Source organism: Myxocyprinus asiaticus, chromosome 49 (assembly GCF_019703515.2).
Source record: "Myxocyprinus asiaticus isolate MX2 ecotype Aquarium Trade chromosome 49, UBuf_Myxa_2, whole genome shotgun sequence".
Lineage (NCBI taxonomy): Eukaryota > Metazoa > Chordata > Actinopteri > Cypriniformes > Catostomidae > Myxocyprinus > Myxocyprinus asiaticus.
Window position 1 is genome coordinate 15,428,568 of NC_059392.1, and position 21,494 is coordinate 15,450,061.

At 39.9% G+C, this 21,494-nt stretch overlaps 1 protein-coding gene across 2 annotated transcripts in view; it reads left to right on the top strand.

Moving 5' to 3' along the window:
• LOC127438262 (coiled-coil domain-containing protein 50-like) overlaps positions 1-21,494 on the top strand; it is a 43,725-nt gene that overhangs the window by 6,056 nt on the left and 16,175 nt on the right. For both annotated transcript variants that reach the window (XM_051693720.1, XM_051693721.1), the window contains exons 2-5: positions 5,274-5,336; positions 12,425-12,554; positions 20,406-20,496; positions 20,783-20,882. In XM_051693720.1, coding sequence (XP_051549680.1) covers positions 5,274-5,336; positions 12,425-12,554; positions 20,406-20,496; positions 20,783-20,882 — 384 coding nt within the window. The remainder of the gene's footprint in view (positions 1-5,273; positions 5,337-12,424; positions 12,555-20,405; positions 20,497-20,782; positions 20,883-21,494) is intronic.

Here is a 21,494-nt window from a genome sequence, read left to right on the forward strand (position 1 = left end):
AGAGATCAAGATAGAATTCTTTAAAAGCATTATTTATATCAATGGCCGAGGTAAATATTTCACCCCCAGCAGATTTCACTGAGGGAATGGTAGAAAAAGACTCTCTCTGTTTTATATATCTAGCCAGAACTTTCCTGCCTTGTCCTCCGACTCAAAGTGTGACTGTCTTGCCCTGAGTAGCCAAAACTCCACCTTCTGTGACAAAATAGTATTAAATCTGTATTTCAATCGGGTCAATTCTCTGAGGCCGTTAGACGACATTCGACGCTTCAGCTCTGCCTCTATTCCCTTCCAATTCCACGAGTTTTTGGTGAATGCGGCATACTGTATGATCCGGTCCCTAAGAATCGCCTTAATTGCCTCCCAAGCCATGCCCACAGAGGATACTGAGGACCAGTTGGTCTCCACATAGACGCTGATTTCAGCCTTTAACATTTGTTGGAATTCAGGATTCTGCAAAAGGGATACATTAAAGTGTATCAACTATATGATTTCATTTTCTCCATATATGGCAACACTTCTGAACACACCAGGGCGTGATCTGAGACAAATTTTTTCCAATTGAACAATCAACAACAGATGAAATGAGGGACTTCTAAAACTTTATTCTAGAGTAAATCTTATGGACTGATGAAAAACATTTATAGTCCCACCCAGATGGGTTTAAAAGTCTCCAAATATCTGTAAGACCAAGATTTTTACACATCCTATGAAGCGTCAATGTTGCTCTAGGGGGCTTACACACTTTTGCTTCACTATGATCATGGACTGAGTCTCCTCCCAATATTATAGCATGAGGGATGCCAACGGCTTGCAACATCCCTTCAAGATCTATAAAAAAGCCCTGAGCATCAATGTTAGGAGCATAAATATTAGCCAAAATAAACCCTGAATTTCGGCTAAAACTGTGTATAAATAATGTGTATATGTGAAAAAATAATGACTCTTCCTAATGTCTCTGTTTCAGACATTTGAATTGTAGATGTTTACTTATCAGCGTAATGACTCCCCTGCTCTTACTTGAGCCAGCACAAAAGAAAACATGTCCACCCCATATCTTCCCACATTTTTCAGCTTCCTGCAGGGAAAGATGCATTTTTTGAAGAAACACTATATCATATTTCTTACGCTTAAGAAGAGAAATAACCTTCCTTTTTATGAGGAGTCCCAACCTATTCACATTCCACGAGGAGAGAGACAATCCACTCATATTAACATTTGACATAAGAAAAAATAGATTGTGTGTCAAAAACAAAATGATAAAGACCACATTCCAACATTAGTGCAACAATCAAACCTCGAACTTCCCCAAGAACCAAACAAACAGAAAAAAGAAAAACGTGCTTATTAACCCTGCGCACAACAGCGCCAACTGTTGTCCATCCTTCTAAACTCAAACAATACATGTACGCCCCCGCAACAAATTTGCCGTCGGATTGCTCAAGTCCGGTGTTTCTATACAAATTTTGAGACAGAATTACATGGCAAAAGAAAATCTATAAAACAAACTCCAGCCAATAGGTGGAATAAACACAAAGAGTGTGTAGATTCATCCACAAAACTGTCCCGAAGGTGCGTTACTCCACAAAACAAACTCCAGCCGCTAGGCAGAACCAGTACAAAAAAAGGGTGCACAATTTCCTCAAACAGTCAAACAAATGTTCAGTAAGCCGGTCCACTCGGCTGCAACATGAGTGCAACAAATGACCTAATCACTCCAATGTCTTTTCAAGAAATACTCCACAAAACAAACTCCATCCAATAGGAGGAATAAGCACAAAGAGCATGCAGATTCATCCACAAAACTGTCCTGAAGGAGTGTTACTCCACAAAACAACTCCAGCCGCTAGGTGGAACCAGCACAAAAAATAAAAAAAAAAGGCGCTCAGTTTCCTCGAACAGTCAAGTGAATGTTCAGTGAGCCGGTCCACTCGGCTGCAACGTGAGTACCGCAAGATAAATAACTCACTCCATTGACTTTATGAAGGACATCGCTTGATGTGGTCATGTGAATGTTTTACGGCCATCTTTAGCATCTATTCTCAATTTAGCTGGGAATATCAGTGCAAAAGCGACCTTCCGTTGATGTAAATGTTTCTTGCATTCCTTGAATCGATCACGTTTCTCTCTTGTCGAATTCGCAATGTCTGGTAATGAGAAAATGCTGTGGTTTTTCCAAGAAAGCTCCTTTACTCCTCGCCTCATGTAACACAAGGTCTTTATCGGATGATCTTAGAAATTTGGCCAGAATTGATCAGGGTCTGCCTCTCTCCACAGCTTGCTGAGAAGGAACCCTGTGAGCTTGTTCAATTTCCATCTTATGGCCTGTTATGTCAAATAGATTCGGAAAGCGCTCATCCAGGAATTTCACCATATCCTGACCCTCTTCCCCTCAGGAATTCCGACAATATGGACATTATTCCACCGGCTACGGTTCTCCATATCCTCCAACTTCTCCCAGACACGCTCCAAATCCACCTTGGTAGCTAGCGGATTAGCAGATAATTCTCTCCGATGACTCCAGATAATCGATCCGTTTCTCGACATCCCCCACTCTTGTAACCACCTCAGAGAATTTAGTCTCCATGGCAGTGATTGATCGACGCATCACAGCAAGATCCTCCCAAGTCAGCAACGACCTTCGTCAGCATTGCCGACATGTTCAACATCTCTCGCTGCATTTCCCGGATCTCTCCAACTAAATCGACTCCCTGACTCGGGGCCTGCTTGGGGGTGTCAGCTTGAGCACATAAGTGTCTTTTACTGTCTCCAGAGCCCGAGGATTTTGAATTCTTTGACATATTGTCCTCTTAGAACAGTTATGGAACAGTGTTTCGAATCTCACCAGTTTATATCATAAAAAGTGTTAAAACTAGCAAAGTGCGCAGAGCTCCCGTTCACACGTCCGATCCTCGCATGCTGTCATGTGACTCCTCATTTAGAGGTATTTTTAAAAGATGGTTTTGTCAGTTTTATTGTTCGCAAGCACGTTTAATACAACCTTTTAAGTAGGGTTGCAGTGGTATACCGGTTTCACGGTATACCACAGTATGAAAATTGACGATTTTCATACCATGTACATTTGCTACCGGACGGAGAATCTCGCCTGCATGTGCGCATCTCCTTTCCTCCTCGCCTAGCATCTATTAGACCTCATTTTATACCAACAGTGGCATTTGTAGTTAAAGTTTCAAGATGTGTTTCAGCTAGTATTTATTTTTTCATAACTATAATTTGTTATTATTATGAATATTATTTAAGGCTAGCTACACTGACCTAACCATGTTATTGAGGAGCCTTTCCTCCTGTGTAATATGTATGTTCTGTTTTAATTATGTTTGAAATTAGGAAACAAACCGGATAATAATGGGCTAATATAAGTAAATATGCTCTTCAATTTTTAAAAGGGGTGAGAGAAAACATCCTGATGTTTTTGTTGTTGACGTCAGTAACAAAAATAATGCCACTTGATGCATGTCCTTGTACTTGAAAACCATGAACAAAACTATGCAACTTAAAAGGAAATGCAACCCAGGATACATTAAATACAGGTTACGTTTTTACTATGGTGGGTCGCCACTTGATGTCCAAAAAAACTGGGTCCTGAAGCAAAACCGAGTTAAAGGTACAGACAGGAGCAGTCTGGCTGCGCTGTCGCGCACCTACAGGATATGTTAATTGTTAATAATCATAGGACATTACTTTAAAGCTCACACAGCTGATGTTATTTTTCATGTAGTAGTTAATTTAACATGCTATGCTAACATGTAAACTAACATGCTTTAGTTATAACATGTTATAGTTACATGCTATTTTAACCATGTTTATAATTTGTTTTATTATTAATTCTGTTAGCTTTCTTATTTATTCTATTTATTTTATTTTCAAAAGGGAGACTTTTACACATACATCCATAAAAATAAAAAAATGGTTTCAAGTTTCAATTATAATAAAGCGTTTGTTCAACCACCCCAAAAAAACCCTTCTGTTTTCACTCCTTTAAGGGTCATTGTAACTGATAATAATAACTGTGTAATACCATGATACCGTGAAACCGTGATATTTTCTGAGACTGTTATTGTACCGTGAAAATCTCATACTGTTGCAACCCTACTTTTAAGTCGGGGCACAAGTTGAATAGTTGGTTAAGAGCTAATGATTAATCATTGCAATAACGCTTGAATAGTTGAATAATCGTTAGATTAGTTGATTATCAAAATAATTGTTAGTTGCAGCCTTAATTGTGATAAATATATATATTGTGTTTGGCAGATCTTGCTGCAATAACATGATGGAAAAGTAGATCTTAGTCCATAAAAGTGTGAGCACCCCTGCTGTAAATGATGGATGCTTTCCTTTATTTGACTACCGTGTGTACATGTAAAATAAAATAACCTCCCCTAACCAGCGCAGTTTACATTTCTGTCTCATAAAATCTAGTTGATAATACTAGGGCTGCCCCTGACCAAAGATTTTCCTAGTCGACTAGTAGTAGTTAGTTTAAGCCATTAGCCGACTAGTTGTCACGCGTTTATGATATTAATTTAATTACTTAAATATATATTTTTTGGGGGGGCATCAGAAAATGGTTTGAGTTCCAGGGCTGAGAAAGATTGTTATAAGTAACATTGCTAACACTGTTCTACATTACAGAGAAATACTAAACCGTAATAATGAGCCTTTAAAATATAAATTTTACAAGCGCATGCATGAAGCCAGCCACAGCGACATCGTTCAGACAGGTTATCTGAACAACATATATCAGGAGGTCATGAGTTTCTAGTTTTATCAGTTGCAAATTAAGCACACTTGGATAGATTTTTCAACACTTCTCACATAAGTAAAGAACCATGCCTTAGTGGTTATAGAAACTACCACGTACAAAATGTGGTCTGTAAAAACCTTTAGAGAAAGCAGATACAAAAACCGGGCGGATGTGAAGGACAGAGTTTCAGTTCCTGGAGTTATATTTATTTCTGGGCAGAGGTGATAATGACTTGTTGCAGTGCTGTTTCTAGCTAACCCAGTCCGTCTTCGGGATGACACTTGTTCTCATAAAACCGCAAGCCTTCATAGACCACTGTTTACACTGAAATTTGAGTTTTTACTTGCAGTGCTTGTTGTTCAAATATTCTGCTTTGATAGATGTATTTTGATGATGAGAAAATGCTTTATGCTGTGAACTAACTGCTTGCATGGGGCTGAAACTATGGCATAGCTCTGTTTTAATAGAAAATAATCTGGCTTTTATCTTTCTTTCTCACTTTCTGCAGTGTGCCGGGACTTTGCTGTTCTAGAAGACCATTGTCTGGCCCACAACCTTCAGGAACAGGAAAGTAAGTCCTTTCATAGCCTTTGTGTGTTGTTTTTATTTTTTGGAAGGTCTAAATATGCATATAAATGAATGTTTAAGCATGAAAGTAGGGTCCAAAATGAATTTGAACTAACCAAAATGAGCACTCCCCATTTTTAAACCCATCAATGGCAAATTAATTGAGAAAATTTGTATATCCTTTCAGTGCATTGAGGGTAAAAAAAAAAAAACTTGTTCCGTCTGTCCAAAGACGAGATCCATGCAATCCACACAATTTTTCATTGAATAATGTCTCTTTTAATATCCTTTTGTTTTTTTTTACAGTTTGTTGTTGATCAAAAACAACAAAAAGACATGAAAGTTTACAACATCATTAACCTGCTTAAGCGGTTTGATAGTCATTGAAAGGCATTACCGTGTTTCCTATTTCCATAAGAGAATGTGAAACATAAATCACTGTGTCACTGGAAAGAACCAGTTTAGAAAGTCCCAAGCTCACGGGGAGGAGGGCATGGCCGGGCTGTTATTGAGCACGGCCGGCGCTGAATCAGCTGATCAGCGGGAGAGCAAGATAAGGGGCAGCCGGAGATGCCACCTTCGAGAGAGAGACGCACGCGGCTGCGTTGCAGCTGGTTCCCGCCTGCTCCTTCCCCGACCTTTAAATGTTACAGTGGTGCTGAAACCCGGTAGGGAGGAGGGATGTGCTGTCGTGGAGTCCTCGCTGCTGCCATCCACCAGGGGAGCAGCCGTGGCCGTCTGCCTAGGGACGGAGGGGTCACTGCTGGCCGCCGAGAGCCGGATGAACCGCGGCCGTCTGCTGATAAGGGGAGGAGCGGTTCCGTCCACCAGGGGCTGTAGGACTCGCTGCCATCCGCCGGGGGAGGAGCGAGCTGGCATCTGCCAGAGGGTGGAGGAGCAGTTGAGGACCGGGTGACAGCGCATCCGGAAGCTGACGAGCAAGTTCTCTCTCTCTGTGTGTGTGTGTGTGTCCGTCTGTCCGCTCGCCCTTTCCCCCCGGTGACCTGAATCTGGTTGGGGATGAGTGTGATGAGGAGGAGGGCATGGCCAGGCCGTGATGGAGCACGGCCGGTGCTGAATCAGCTGAGAGCGAGATAAGGGGTGGCCGGAGATGCCGGTTCGAGAGAGAGAGACGCACACGGCCGCGTTGCATGTTTGTTTATGTTGGTTTTAAGTTCATTTGTATCACTAAACTTTACGTTGACTGTTCAGCCGGTTGCCGCCTCCTCCTTGCATGTCCTTCTATTGTTACAAGGTTATACACTCTCACCACAGGCCACACATGATCGTATGTCTTTTATTAGTTCTTGTATTTAGAAAAAGAAGTATGGTAAGTGTTGAAATCCAAGTGAAAATCACACTCTGAGCTCCAGAAGATCATTGCCTTGACTTTGACATCATGAAGACACAAAGAAAGAACACAGACATCATGTGGAAGGCACTTAGACAAAGCATCTGATTTGACATCCTGCAGCTGCACCTCACAGTCCTTGAAGTAGATTTTGTGAACGGCTGTACTGTTGTTTGTGACCATGGCTTATCTTTAAAGGGTCATGCATAGATGCACAAATTCAAATGTTTGGTTAGCTGGAAGGCCACATTCCAGGAAAAATATTATCTATATTTTAAAGTTTGAAGTTTCAATTTCCTGAGGTTTGAAGGCACTGGAGATTTTGTCAACAATTGGAAATTGGGATAAGACCATTAGCTCAACAGTCTTCTGCTTTCATGTAGACATGTAAGCAAGTGTTACTACCATTATTTCCCAAGAAAAAAAAATTAACAAGTGAGAAATTTAGTATATTTATCTGTGGTCTCCAAAAGCTCTTGTTCAAATGCGATGATCTGCTACATTGTAAAAAAAAAAAAAAAAAAAAATGGTCCAGATAAATCCCATAACCTTCTGGTTCTCCAAAATTTGGCGAGTATACAGTTATTTTCTTTCCAACAAAGCTTTTGTTTAATTAAACAAAGCAGCTTCTTTGACTATTAAATCAATAGGCCTGACCTTTTGTCCAAGTCTTGCAGAGTTCACATCAACTTTTAGTCCCACTCACAGATGGTGCTGAACCATCCCAGCTGAATTTATTTCGGTGAATGAAAGGGAAAGGTTTGTTCTCAATGGATAATGATTAAATGGCTCTTTATTTGTAATGTTGTAGGATTAAGCTAGTTTGACTGAAATCAGTGTTTCATGTAAATAACTACCTCTAAACTTTAAGCATTCCAGGTATCTGACTGCACCTTCTATTAGGGCTGAACGATTAATCGAAACAAAATCGATATCGCAATATGGCGTGGGGTGATTATCAAACCACAAGGGCTGCGATTTAATAAAATAAATAGTCTGCACACGCTGCTCTTTGTGCTTACTGTATGTGCGCAGCGCTGTTCTCGGTAGTGTATTAAACATACCCGAAGCACATGCGAGGCTAATGAGCTTTGCGTGTTATATTTACAGCACACTTGATACATGTTTGTGCTATTCCAAATATGCTTGGCCATTAAAAGTTACTATCCAAATGTAAAGTAACCTCTTAACATCGTGTTTTTGTGACAAGAGTGGGTGAGCGCATTTCTCTACATTGCAATGCTATTGCGAACTCAACCACAAACAGAAATGTTTTCCTTGTAAAGTGTAACTGAGATATCTCTATGCTGTGATTTAGTCCTACTAAGCTGAAGGCTTTGCTCATGAATATGAATTGTTACATGATATTCACCCAGTAGGCTTAACATTTTATTAGCTTAAAGTATGGATGTGCAAAACTACATAGTTCAAAGTTAACCGGTCAGTTTAGCCAGCCCTGCATGTCAACAGTACAGGTACAGTAATATGTGGCTACTAAGGACAATCCTCCAATAAAAAAAAACGGACAGATATTCAACAAGTGATAACTTATTTTCATTGCACAAAACTATCAAGAGTCCTCATGTAAGACACGCTCCAAGACAGAGCAGCACCAAACCACTTATGCACATCCCGGATGAAGAATGACGCGCTTAACTAAGTGCTTGGATTCACAGGGCGATCCTCTCTCCGAGTCCACATTCAATACCTGTTAGATTAGTAATATCGTCGGTGCACAACATCCAGTTGACATCATTTAACATTTTGTTGAATTGTGGTATTTATTAAAGCATCATCGGTATAACTGCACTGTTTAGTGTCGCTGTAACGGCACATAAAACTGCACGCTGTCAGATGTGTCTCTCCATTCACCACTTTAAAAGGTCTAGCACTAAAATTACTAAACTAATGCAACAGAAGACCAACAACTGAAAATGCTTTTCAGAACACTTTTCTGTTTAATTTGAAATATATGAAAAGATGCCAATGGCAATGTTAAAATGTTAGTTGCATATATTGTTAGATTAGATATTTTTATGTTATTTTAAGGTGGGGCTGGGAGATATGACGATATATATCGTGGTGACAATATAAAGTGTCAATTGACAGATTTTGCTATATCGTGTATATCGCAATATAAATATCCATGTGCGCAGCATGACCGTATCTATCAGTGGGCAGGTCTTCACGTGAAACTGAAACCAGGCTTGAGAGGGGAATGAATTCATCAGTTATTTGCCCGCTCTGGTTTAACGGCAGATTCACTAAAGGAATTATGCAGATTAGGCAACGGCGCAAACGTACCCACAAACTCGTGGCTGATTCTTTGCAATTCTGATTTTGTGGGCCGGTTCTGAGTGCTCTACAGTGAAGGATGCAGAAGTCCACAATGATCTGACTGACACACTCTGCCGGGACAGCTTCAGTGTAATCCAAACACCTGGATCATCTCTTTAACATACCAAGGTGCACTTGACTACACCGCACATCTGTACGTCTCCATCATTTGATGATGAATTTTTGCTGATGTGATCAAAAGAAAATTTAAGAAAATGAAGGGGAGCTTGTTATTAAAACAGGTGCGACATCTGGTTCACAAAAGATGACACAGATTAGAAAAATGTAATCCGTAAACTGTCACGTGACGATAATCCCTTGTGGTAATACAAACAATCTGTTTTAACACTTTAAAATGAAGCATTCCGTCTTTTTATCTTTTTTTTTTTTTTTTTTTGCAAGTGTTTATAAATATATTTTGCATTTAATTTCTGCGAGACTTTATTTACGTTGTGTAATTTTTACTAAAAATGTCATTTTCTTTGTTGCTCTGAAAAGATCTTCAGTTTCTTGAAGAAAGTTTATAATAATACTGGACAACAACACATCAGACTGAAATGTGGCATAATGCAGTGGTGGCTCAGCGGTTAAGGCTCTGGGTTATTGATCAGAAGGTCAGGGGTTCCAGCCCCAGTACTGCCAAGATGCCACTGTTGGGCCCTTGAGCAAGGCCCTTGACCCAGTCTGCTCCAGGGGTGCCGTATCATGGCTGACCCTGCACTCTGACCCCAGCTTAACTGGGATATGTGAAAAAAAAGAATTTCACTGTATATGTGCAAATGTTTAATGTGTGATAAATAAATACAATTATTAAAAAAACAAAAAACAATTATAATGTGAAATTGAGTATTACGGTAAGGTTGATTTAAAACTGAGTATTTTATTTTTAACTGTCAAGTTCTAAATAAAGAGAAAATTATATAAGAGGAAGTAGTTTTCATTTAAAAAGTATTTATTTCTCTGACTAGCTTTTCCAAAAAGGAGGCATTACAATATGATTATTTATTATGTTAACTGATTTTTATTGGTTTTCCAGAAAAAAATGAATATATCACGATATATATATCGTTATCGTGATATAAAATTACTCGTATAGTGATATAAGATTTTGGTTATATCGCCCACCCCTATTTTAAGGTCATGAGTTTTGACCGGTTGTCAGATGTCACTCGCACTGGTGCGCCCAAATAATTTTCCTCATTCACACAGAGTAACTTTCATGAAGTGAAATGCTCACACTGTAGGGCCCTGCTATCAGGTATATTGTTTAATTTTATAATTATTTTTTTCTGGTCTTACTAGATACTGCATATGTTCATGATCACTGGATCTATAACAAGTGTCCAATGATGCATTGACTGGCCTAGTGTTACGTCACCGTTTAAGATTTACTGCCCTGCAGACGTGACACATTGACTCGGCCTTGAGATAGTAGTGGGTTTGACGTGACCCCTCAAATTGCCATTTCAGAACATCATCTTTCATTTGTGTCTGTATTGATATGTCTTCATTTGTGAAATCAGTTTATACCAATAATAGTTGTCAAAACATGATCACTAAGAGTAGGTGAAAGCTTTTCAGTTGTCAGTTCAATGTAAAGACCTGTTCATTCCAATTCTGAATTTTTGGCATGAAGAACATGTAAAGATCCCATACATTTTCTCCATAGGGGAGCAAATTTTTTATCAATAACTTATAAACCTTTAAAGACATGACTATCGTGAGTGCCGAGGTTGTTAGTTGATTGTATATGTTGAAACAATCATTCAGTGTTATTTCATGTTAATTTAAAATAAATTGTGTTTGAGGAATTTATGGTGAAGAACTACACTACCCATGATCTTGAAGGAAAACAATCCACCAATCAGAAAATTACAGCCATCAAAGCACGTCAAAAGAGCCCAGCAGCAACGTCCACTCCCATGACGAATAAAATTACTTTGAGAAAATCTGAATATTTTGTAATTAAATCAAAATATATCTAAAATCAGCTAATTTAAATCAATACATGTATACTTTCTATTGTTTTTTTTCATTTGATTTTCATTCACATTGCTTCATGGGATTGTAGTGCATGCCCTCATTTAGGATGTTTAGAACACAGACTTGTAGCTTTTTTTTTTTTTTTTTTTTTTTTTTTTTTACTTAACGTTTATGCTTAAGATCAAAGTTTGTAATGTTGTGATTCATCTGGAGCTGTTTGGTTCGGTTCATGGCTTAGAACTTGGTTTATGGCCTTTATGAAGTATTTTATGAAATCCCCATGTAAAAACATTTATGGGGAAAAATATTTCTGGAACCAAGACTGCTGAAAAAGTGGGCAGGCACTCTTGTGCTCTTTTGAAACAAACTATGCATCTCTAGGAACTCCATAACATAAACTCCGAAATATTGCAATGTATCATGCAAATATAAAAAAGATTCTAGTAGGGGTGAATAAAAATAAAGATTTTTTCCAATGCATTGCGATCTTCATTTGAATATCTTTATTGATTCTTAAATTCCAAGATCGCTCTTTTACTCGATGCAGCAACCTTCTACAGTGAGAGTAAATCACTCACATATGTGACCAAATTTCACAACTGGCTGGTAAATATTCAGATTTCACTCACTAATAATTGTGTAATATAGTGATGGAGTCAGTAGCGAGATCCATTCACTGCATGTCGAGACTAAAATGTTCCGTGTAATTTGTCCAAAGACAACAGCCACATGACCCATTTGTCACTAAATAATATCTCTTAAAACCCTTTCTGTTCTCTACAGTCAGTTGTTGATCAAAAACAACAAAAAAGAAAATTAATAACCACGCATAGCACAGATGGGATCATTTGTGTCTCTCTCGTTAACGTGCTCATTTACAGACGTTCTTTACAGAAATGGCGGTTTTCTAAAGAGACGTTACCGGTTATTAGCGCGTTCAACAAATCAATGTAAATTAAATAGTAAAGATTAAGCAATTAAACAATAAACATGTAACAAAAAATAATATATGCTGTATAATATGTTTTTTGATTGAATACATGGATTTGTCCATTTTTAAAAAGCTTAAATGTGACCAAATGATGAAAAATTAGTAAAATATAATTAGAACATTTCATATTTTCATTATGTACCTAGTTAGAAGTTCCCCTGTATAATTAACAGCATTAGCTGGGAGAGAATTTATTTTCAAATGTAAGCAAAAGGGACATTATAACTGAAATATGCCCATATCGAATGGAATCAAAATCGATCATCAAAATCCATATCAGTACCCAGCTCTAGATTCTAGGTGTTCTGTTTGTATTATGTTTAGTGGCACTAGGGGTGCAAAAATTACACACTTCAGCAAGTGTAGTGAGTCTTCTCTAGTGTCTGTACACCTATATGACCGGTTTCTCTTCTACCCTTCACTTTTCCAGTTGAGAGCCACCTGGCATCCAATGTCCACAAGAGCCGTCTGGTGCAGCAGGACCTGCATTTGGCCAAACGAATGCAAGAGGAGGAAGACCTACGGGCCATAGCTGAGAGCAAGAGAAAACACAGACACTTGTGAGTGACCCGAAAGAACCACCATGCCACTTTACTCAAAACTGCGAATTGAGACCAAGATACTGGTCATGTAGAGGTTAAAGACTTTAAGTGAAGCATTTAGGGACCTGCTGCTAAAAACTAGCCAACATTAAACATTTCGGCCCCCTCGTAATTCATTTACTGTTTTTGTTCCAAACTGTATTGTCCCTATTTGTAAAAAAACACCAACTGAAACAGAGAGAAAGGTCATTCTTTTCTCAGATCTTCCCAAACAGTCAGTTGTAGAAGTTGCACCATGTTGGGTGGTCAGATGCCTGATACTGTGGTGTACCAGATGGGAAATCTTTCTTGTTTTTCTGTCTGTTGAGAACTGTAAGTAGGAGTAGATGACATCATCAGCTGAGTGTGTACTTGAGTTGTCAGTTTTTTTTTATATATATATATATATATATATATATATATATATATATATACATACACACAAACATTTATTTATATATATATATATATATATATATATATATATATAATGTGTGTGTGTGTGTGTGTGTGTGTGTATAAAAAATACAGATTGTACATAAGTGGAGTTTTGCTAGGTTTATGCAATGCTTTGCTGTTTTGAGTGAACACAAGGCCTTGTGTCGTCTCATAGTGTGCTGATGTAGTAAAATGTTTTGACCATGGCTCATGCCACTAAAGTGTTCCTTCCGGCTGGCCAACATCTCAAGGCCTCTAAGCTGATGCTATCATCAGAGTTTGGGCATGGCAGAGTAAGTGGCTGATGAGCCTGAGGGGAGAGACACTCCACAGCTTAAAAACTGAACCCATGCCTGTATATATTCATTTGTGTATGTACTTTAATAGCTGTATAGTTGCAGGTTTACAGACCTAGTGGAAAGGTACCTTGTAAAAATATGCGGACTTACCAAGGGATTTTTTTTTTTCTGGGATGAATGTAGGCCAGTGGTCAGACTGTGGTAGGCAGAGTAGTATGCCACATGACTCTGTCAATTTAAATATAACTGTGCAAATTTTAGACTTTAGTGCATCTGAATGGGTTAGGGTTAGGTCTGGATGCTGACGTAACTTCAGACCTGATAGAATAGTCAGTGCTGTCTTTGGGTCGACCTATGATTGAAAAGGTCATGTTGCTTCCTAACCATGGTCTTTACTGAATGCAGTGTTACGTGAGATCACTGTCAGACTGTTGATTATAGGACAGGAAATTGCATGAAACTGTGGGCTGAACAAGCCACAGATAGCATAAAATTCCTGGTACTAGGGAAAATGACTTTTTCTAGATTCTAATGGGATTGCTTTACTAATTACTCTGTCTGAAGAGTAATCACTGTTCTTGTGAATTAATTACAACATATATTTATTGGATAGCCAACACAAGGGTAGACACAAATTGTCCTTTGATTTATTTAAGATCAAATTAATTGTGACAGTTCATAATATATAAAAAGATGTCACGTTCTGACATTATCCATGACATCTTTCTCTAGGGATGGGAATCGTAGGGTACCGAACGATTCTGATTCCTATTAACAATTCTGGTTCTGTAAAGGTTCCATTAGGGTCATTTCATGTCAATTCAACCGGAGGTCCCAAGCTTAATATTTTAAGTTTAATTTTATTTATTTTTTATTTATTTTTTTTTGGTGAATGAAATACATAAATGAAGATGAAAGCCAAAAACTGTCAGCATTGGCATATAATGCAACAAGGATTGCCAAAGTCAACTGATTTTAGTAACAGACCTACCAATCTATGTGTAAAAATAAAATAATGATGCTGCCACCTTTCTAAGGTTATTTTTTTTTTATCTGTGGTTTTGCTCCAAAATCATAGGTGAAAATTACCATTTTGACCCCCCTCTACAAAATCGTGGATTACTCGGTGAATATTCATCCATGGCATTTAATATTTTGGCTTTCATCTTCATTTATGTATTTATTTCACCAGAAATCTTTTTATCAAAATCTAAATTGAGTTGACACAAAAAGACCCATTAATGATTATTTTAGTACTTTTAAAGGAAGACATGCTTGGAAATAAGAAATGCAATTATTAATGGATTTGCTGCCCTCTGCAGCCTGTTAGCAAATTACAAGATCATTTCATATTTTGACAGAACAGATTCTTGCAAAAGGTGTTTAGACAGACTGTTTAATTAAGAGATTTTATTCATTCAACATTTTTATAAAATGTATGTGCATCTTTAACAATACATTGTCATATGTACGACTATCCAGTATTTACTCTACAAGCATTAAGTGCACGTAACTGTTCTTGATTCATTTAGAATCGGACATGAAAAAACAGTAGTTTTGCAACACTAAAAAGAACTGGCTGATAAGAGTAATTAATTTGGGAAATAGCAACTGCATGCTTTGCGCTATTGATTCAAAAGAACCAGCTCATAAGAGTAATTGGTTTGGAAATCAGATTACACTGGTTGCGCTGTACGTTTTGCGCTGTAGATTAAAAGAACTATCTCAAAAAGTCTTTTTCACACCGGAGGTTACGCAATTATGCAAAGCGAATCGCCGACAAATATACATTCATGCCTTTACAATAGGTGGTGCAAATCGACAAGCAATTTTACCCCAGTACAGCAGGTGGCTCAACGCACCTTTGAGTTGGTCTGCCCTTCGCTTATGACGGCAGAGAGGAAGAACTACTTAAAGGAATATTTCGGGTTCAATAGAAGTTAAGCTCAGTTGACAGCATTTGTGGCATAATATTGATTACCACAAAAATAAATTTTGACTCGTCCCTCCTTTTCTTAAAAATAAGCAAAAATCAAGGTTCCAGTGAGGCACTTACAGTGGAAGTCAATGGGGCCAATACGTAAACTTAAAATACTCACTGTTTCAAAAGTATAACCACAAGAGGTAAACAATATGTGCAATAACATGATTTTAGTGTGATAAAAATCACTTACCTTTTCTGTGTAAAGTTATAGCCAATTTTACAACTTTGTTTCCATGACAATGTAATGCAACAAACCCTAAAACAGCTAAATATGACTATTTAAACAACTTCACAGCTCAAATAATATATGTGATTTAAAAGAATTCATGTAAGCCAAGAATTCAGAATCCATCTGGACTCAAGATGGCACCGAGTATGGCTGCTGCGTTGCGAGCTCCGACACAACATGGTAGTGTTTTGTTTGTTTTGTTTACTATTCTTATGTTTTTTGTCTTGGATGTTGTCTGCCTTATTGTCTACGACAGACAAACACTTTTGGACATTGGTTCAGCAATTATACACTGTCAACCAGACTTCAAATTCCTCAATGCCAACCCGCTGTTTACAAACACACCAGTGGAGCCCTTTGTCTGGGCTGCCCGGCCGCGCAAACGCAGGAGGGAAAGGGGAAACAGAGCCGGCATTCTCATCAGAGTAAGACGCCATGCAAATCGACCCCCGCTACCCAGTATTCTACTGGCAAATGGTCAGTCTCTGGATAACTAGCTCTGCGAGCTGAAAGCGCGGATCTCTTTTCAACGAGAGACGAGGGACTGCTGCATTATCTGCCTTACAGAAACTTGGATGTCTGCGGAGATTCCAGACTCAGCCATTGAACCTGCGGGGTTCTCCGTGCAACGAGCGTACAGAGCAAAAGACCTCTCAGGTAAAAGCAGAGGTGGTGGTGTATGTTTTATGATCAACAAATCCTGGTGTGATCAGTGGAACGTACATTCTATCAAGTCTATCTGCTCTCCTGATCTGGAATTTCTCATGCTTCTGTGTCGACCATTCTAGCTACCAAGGGAATTCACAGCGGTCATTATCACTGCTGTGTGCATCCCACCACAAGCCGACACAGACCGGGCACTCAAGGAACTGTACGGGATTATAAGCAAACAGGAAACCGTGCACCCTGAGGCCGCGTTTATTGTGACTGGGGATTTTAACAAAGCCAGTTTCAAATCAGTCGCACCAAAATACCACCAACACATCAGTTTCAACACACGAGGGGACCGGGTTTTGGACCATTGCTACTCTCGCTTCCGGGATGGCTACAAATCCCTCCCCCGCCCACCATTTGGCAAATCGGACCACTCTTCCATTCTGCTTCTGCCCGCTTACAGGCAGAAACTGAAACAGGAAGCACCCACCCTCAGAACGATCCAGTGCTGGTCGGACCAATCAGACTCTACGCTACAAGACTGTTTTGATCACGCGGACTGGGAGATGTTCCGGTCCGCCTCTGACGACATCAAGCTTTACGCTGATTGCGTAACGTGTTTCATCAGAAAGTGTGTAGAGGATGTCGTTCCGACCAAAATAATACGGATCTATCCGAACCAGAAGCCATGGATTAATGGCGACGTTCGCGCGGCACTTAATGTGCGGACCTCCACTTTTAATTCCGGGAATGCGGAGGAGCATAAACAAGCCAGTTATGCACTCCACTAAACTATCAGAGCAGCCAAATGCCAGTACAGGAACAAGATTGAAGGACAGTTTAACACCACCAACTCTAGAAGCATGTGGCAGGGAATTAATATCATCACGGACTTTAAAGGGAATAAAAACTCCGCCGTGAACATCCTCTCATCCTCTCTCCCGGATGAGCTAAATACTTTTTATGCTCGTTTTAAGGGAAATAACACCGCCCTCACGGAGAGAGCTCTCGCAGCCGAAGCTACAGAGGTTAGTTCACTCTCCGTCTCTGTAGCGGATGTAACCCGATCCCTCCGACGGGTGAATATCCGCAAAGCCGCGGGTCCAGACGGCATTCCGGGCCGCGTCATCGGAGCATGCGCGAGCCAACTGGCTGGTGTTTTTACGGACATTTTCGACCTTTCCCTCTCCTTGTCTGAAGTCCCCACATGCTTTAAAACGTCCACCATTGTGCCTGCACCAAAGCAATCCAAAATCACTTGCTTAAATGACTGGCGTCCTGTTGCTCTGACCACCATCATCAGCAAATTCTTTGAGAGACTAATCAGAGATTACATCTGCTCTGTGCTGCCTCTCTCATTGGACTCATTGCAGTTTGCTTACCGCAGCAACCGCTCCACTAATGATGCCATTGCATCTACAATACACACTGCTCTCTCCCACCTGGAAAAAAGGAACACTTATGTGAGAATGATGTTTGTAGACTACAGCTCAGCATTCAACACCATAGTGCCCTCCAAGCTTGATGAGAAACTCCGGGCTCTAGGCTTAAACAGCTCACTGTGCAGCTGGATCCTGGACTTCCTGTCAAGCAGACGCCAGGTGGTTAGAATATGCAGCAACATCTCATCACTGACCCTCAACACTGGAGCCCTGCAGGGCTGTGTTCTCAGCCCACTCCTGTATTCCTTGTACACACATGACTGTGTGGCAACACACAGCTCCAATGCCATCATTAAGTTTGCTGATGATACGACGGTGGTAGGTCTGATCACTGACAATGATGAAACAGCCTACAGAGAGGAGGTGCACACTCTGACACACTGGTGTCAGGAGCACAACCTCTCCCTCAACGTCAGTAAGACAAAGGAGCTTGTGGTGGACTTCAGAAGAAAAGACCATCACCATCAATGGAGCACCAGTGGACAGAGTCAGCAGCTTCAAGTTCCTGGGTGTCCACATCACTGAGGAACTCACATGGTCTGCCCACACCGAGGCCGTTGTGAAGAAGGCTCATCAGCGCCTCTTCTTCCTGAGACGGCTGAGGAAGTTTGGAATGAACCGCCACATCCTCACATGGTTCTACACCTGCACTGTAGAGAGCATCCTGACTGGCTGCATCTCCGCCTGGTATGGCAATAGCACCGCCCACAACTGCAAAGCCCTGCAAAGGGTGGTGCGAACTGCCAGACACATCATCGGAGGTGAGCTTCCCTCCCTCCAGGACATATATACCAGGCGGTGTGTGAAAAAAGCTCGGAGGATCATCAGAGACTCCAGCCACCCGAGTCATGGGCTGTTCTCACTGCTACCATCAGGCAGCATCAGGACCCGCACCAGCCGACTTCATGATAGTTTCTACCCCCAAGCAATCGGACTTTTGAACTCTTGATCTCCCACGATCAAAATACATCAGCAATGCACTTTATTACTCTTACTCTTATATCTCATACCGGACTGTCATAAATTATATTATTATTATTATATTAGATTCTCTCTTAACAACTTACTATCAACCGACAGCCTGAATGTCAATACAGTACAATATGCGAACTGTACTACTGTACATTTTATACTATATATACTTTTTTATTGTATGTGTATTCTATATTGTGTATTGTATACTGTACATTGTATGTTATTATTTGTATATTGTGTGTATATTAGACTTGTGTTGTGTTAATCTGATGTTTATAGTAAATTGGTGTATGTCTCATCACTGTCATGACTGCTATGTTGCTCGGAGCTGCACCCAAGAATTTCACACACTATTGCACTTGTGTATATGGTTGTGTGACAAAAGTGATTTGATTTGATTTAAGTGCTTTTATAAAATAAGCGTCACATTTCTGTCTTTAAACCCTCCAAAAATTGGCCCCATTCACTTTCATTGTAAGTGCCTCATTGTAACCTTGATTTTTGCTGCTGCTTTTTTTTTTTTTTTTTTTTTTTTTAATAAAGAAAAGCAGGGACGAGTCGAAATTAATTTGTGATAATCAACATTATGCCACAAATGCTGTCAATTGAGCTCAGCTTTAATTGAACCCAGAATATTTATTTTAAAAGTTTGCAAAACAACCATGGAATCACAGTACGAGAGTCTAGCAAGTGAGTTCTCTTTAAGCAGCAGCGGTGATGAGTTTATTGTTATTTTTCTCAATGAGAAAAGGAGAAGAAAAAGGCGGCAATTCTGGATTCACCCCATTCTTGAGAGAAGAGATGAACACAGGGCGTTCCACAGACTGATACAGGAGTTGAAGTTGTATCATGATCGTTTTCATCAATAGTTTAGAATGTCTGTTGATGAATTCGAGACTTTGCTTTATCTGGTGGCACCCTTGTTGATCCATTCTTGAATGAACTACCACGAACCCATCGACCTTAAACAGCGTTTAGCCTCGTTTTTATGTTAGTTACAAATAGAGTTTAGGCTTGTATGTGGGCCATATATATAATTCAGTGACCTAAGTCCTCAGGGCAATTTGTGTTATTTATATTTGTATTTTGTGTATCCCTCGACTTATTGTCCACCCTGTTATGTCATAATACTGTGACATTTAATTGAAGATATATGTTATAAAATGACATCACACACAAAGTAGAGCAACAACTCCACATCCATCTTCAATGTTGGTTCTGGATACTTTCTTCTGCATTTAATATCAGTCTGCAAAACAGCTTTCTGTGCTTTCGCGCCACCAAATGCGTAGGTTTTGGTAACTGCAGAAGCTCCTGACGTGATCCGCTGCTCAAATATTATTGGTCGGTTCTTTTCATCAGCAATATTAGCTCCAGGTGTGAATGGCTCGTTAGGAATCCATTGCTTCTCTTCAAAATGTTAAATGCGGTGAGAAATTGCAGGGAAGATTCGCGTTTGGTGTGAAAAAGCCTTAAGATTCATTAGTTGGGACTCGGACTACACTGTAGAAAGTGTTATAAAATGTAAGTATTTGACCTGCTCCATTAAAGTCCATTTTGACTTTGTTGGCTCAACCAATTACATGAATTTGGAGAGAGGCTACTTTTTTGAAGAGTTAATTGCAATTACATTACTACTAGATAAAGTAATCTGATTACAGTAAGTAATGCTTTACTTTGTATCTCATTACACCCAATACTGCAGGTTTGTCTTCCAAGAACACGTTCATCTCAGACACAGAAAATGAAACCCATGGTGGCTAGTGTGACAACTCAGGTGTGTTATGTTTTCTTGTTCTCTGTCCTCAGTGAACGCATTGACAATGAAATTGCTCAAGAGATTCAAGAACAACTGGTCTGGCAGGCTGAGCAACAGAGGCAACAGGAGGAGAAAGATGAGGTGAGAGCTGGGCAGCTTCCCAAGGACACATTCACACAATGTTTATGTTGATCAACTGTAAGACATTGATTTAGCCACACCCACATCAGTCTTGCTACAACATTGTTTGTGTGTTAGCTACGCTTAAGAACACTTATCACATTCTCTTTGTGTGTTGGTCATTAGTAAGGTATTGACTTGACGACGCCCTCATTTGTCTTGTTACAACATTGGTATTGTCACTGAAACACCCCCACGAGTTTCTGTGATTGTAGGTTTGTATACAATTATGCATGTGTTTGACTAGGCCATCGCCCGAAAGCTGCAGGAGCGAGAGATGAAAGAAGAGAGAAGACGACAAAAGCAGCTGGAAGCGAACTTTGAAGAGGATTATTATGAAGACAAAGGTATGTAGAGTGCCACCTGATGGAGGCTGGGAATTGAAGGGTGTTCTGGACAGATCAACAGAGGAGAGTGCCATGTTGTTGATGGGATTTGGACAAGGGAATATGTGGGTTTGGATCAGCATTCATTGTTGACTCTTAGAAAATCTGCATTTGCAGCATAAGGGGGTAGGTAATAATGGTAGTAGGCCTCAGTGACTAAATCTGCAAGAATTTAGGCAGACTACAGCTTTTAGGAATTTTACTGTTTTTTTTTTTTTTGTTGTTTTTTTTACCCGATTGTTGTATTTCAAACAGTATCGTGGATGGGTTGGGTCTATACTGCTAGCCTTCCTCTGAAGCCTAGACCTCATCCAGAGCTCCGATCCGATGACCCGCTGAGCCACCTTCACCACTCGTTGCAGGTTCTGCCGGTCGCCGTCAGTGCAGCTGGCATACCACACTGTAGCGCAGTAGGACAGAATACTCTCCGTAGTGCTGTAGGAGAAGTTAATGAGTAGCTTTGGGGGCAGATGGGCCTTCCTTAGCTTCTGTAAGTAGAACAAGTCTTTGTTGGGCCTTCTTTACCAGGTAGGGTGTATTCGGAGACCAAGTCAGATCCTGTGTGATGAAGAC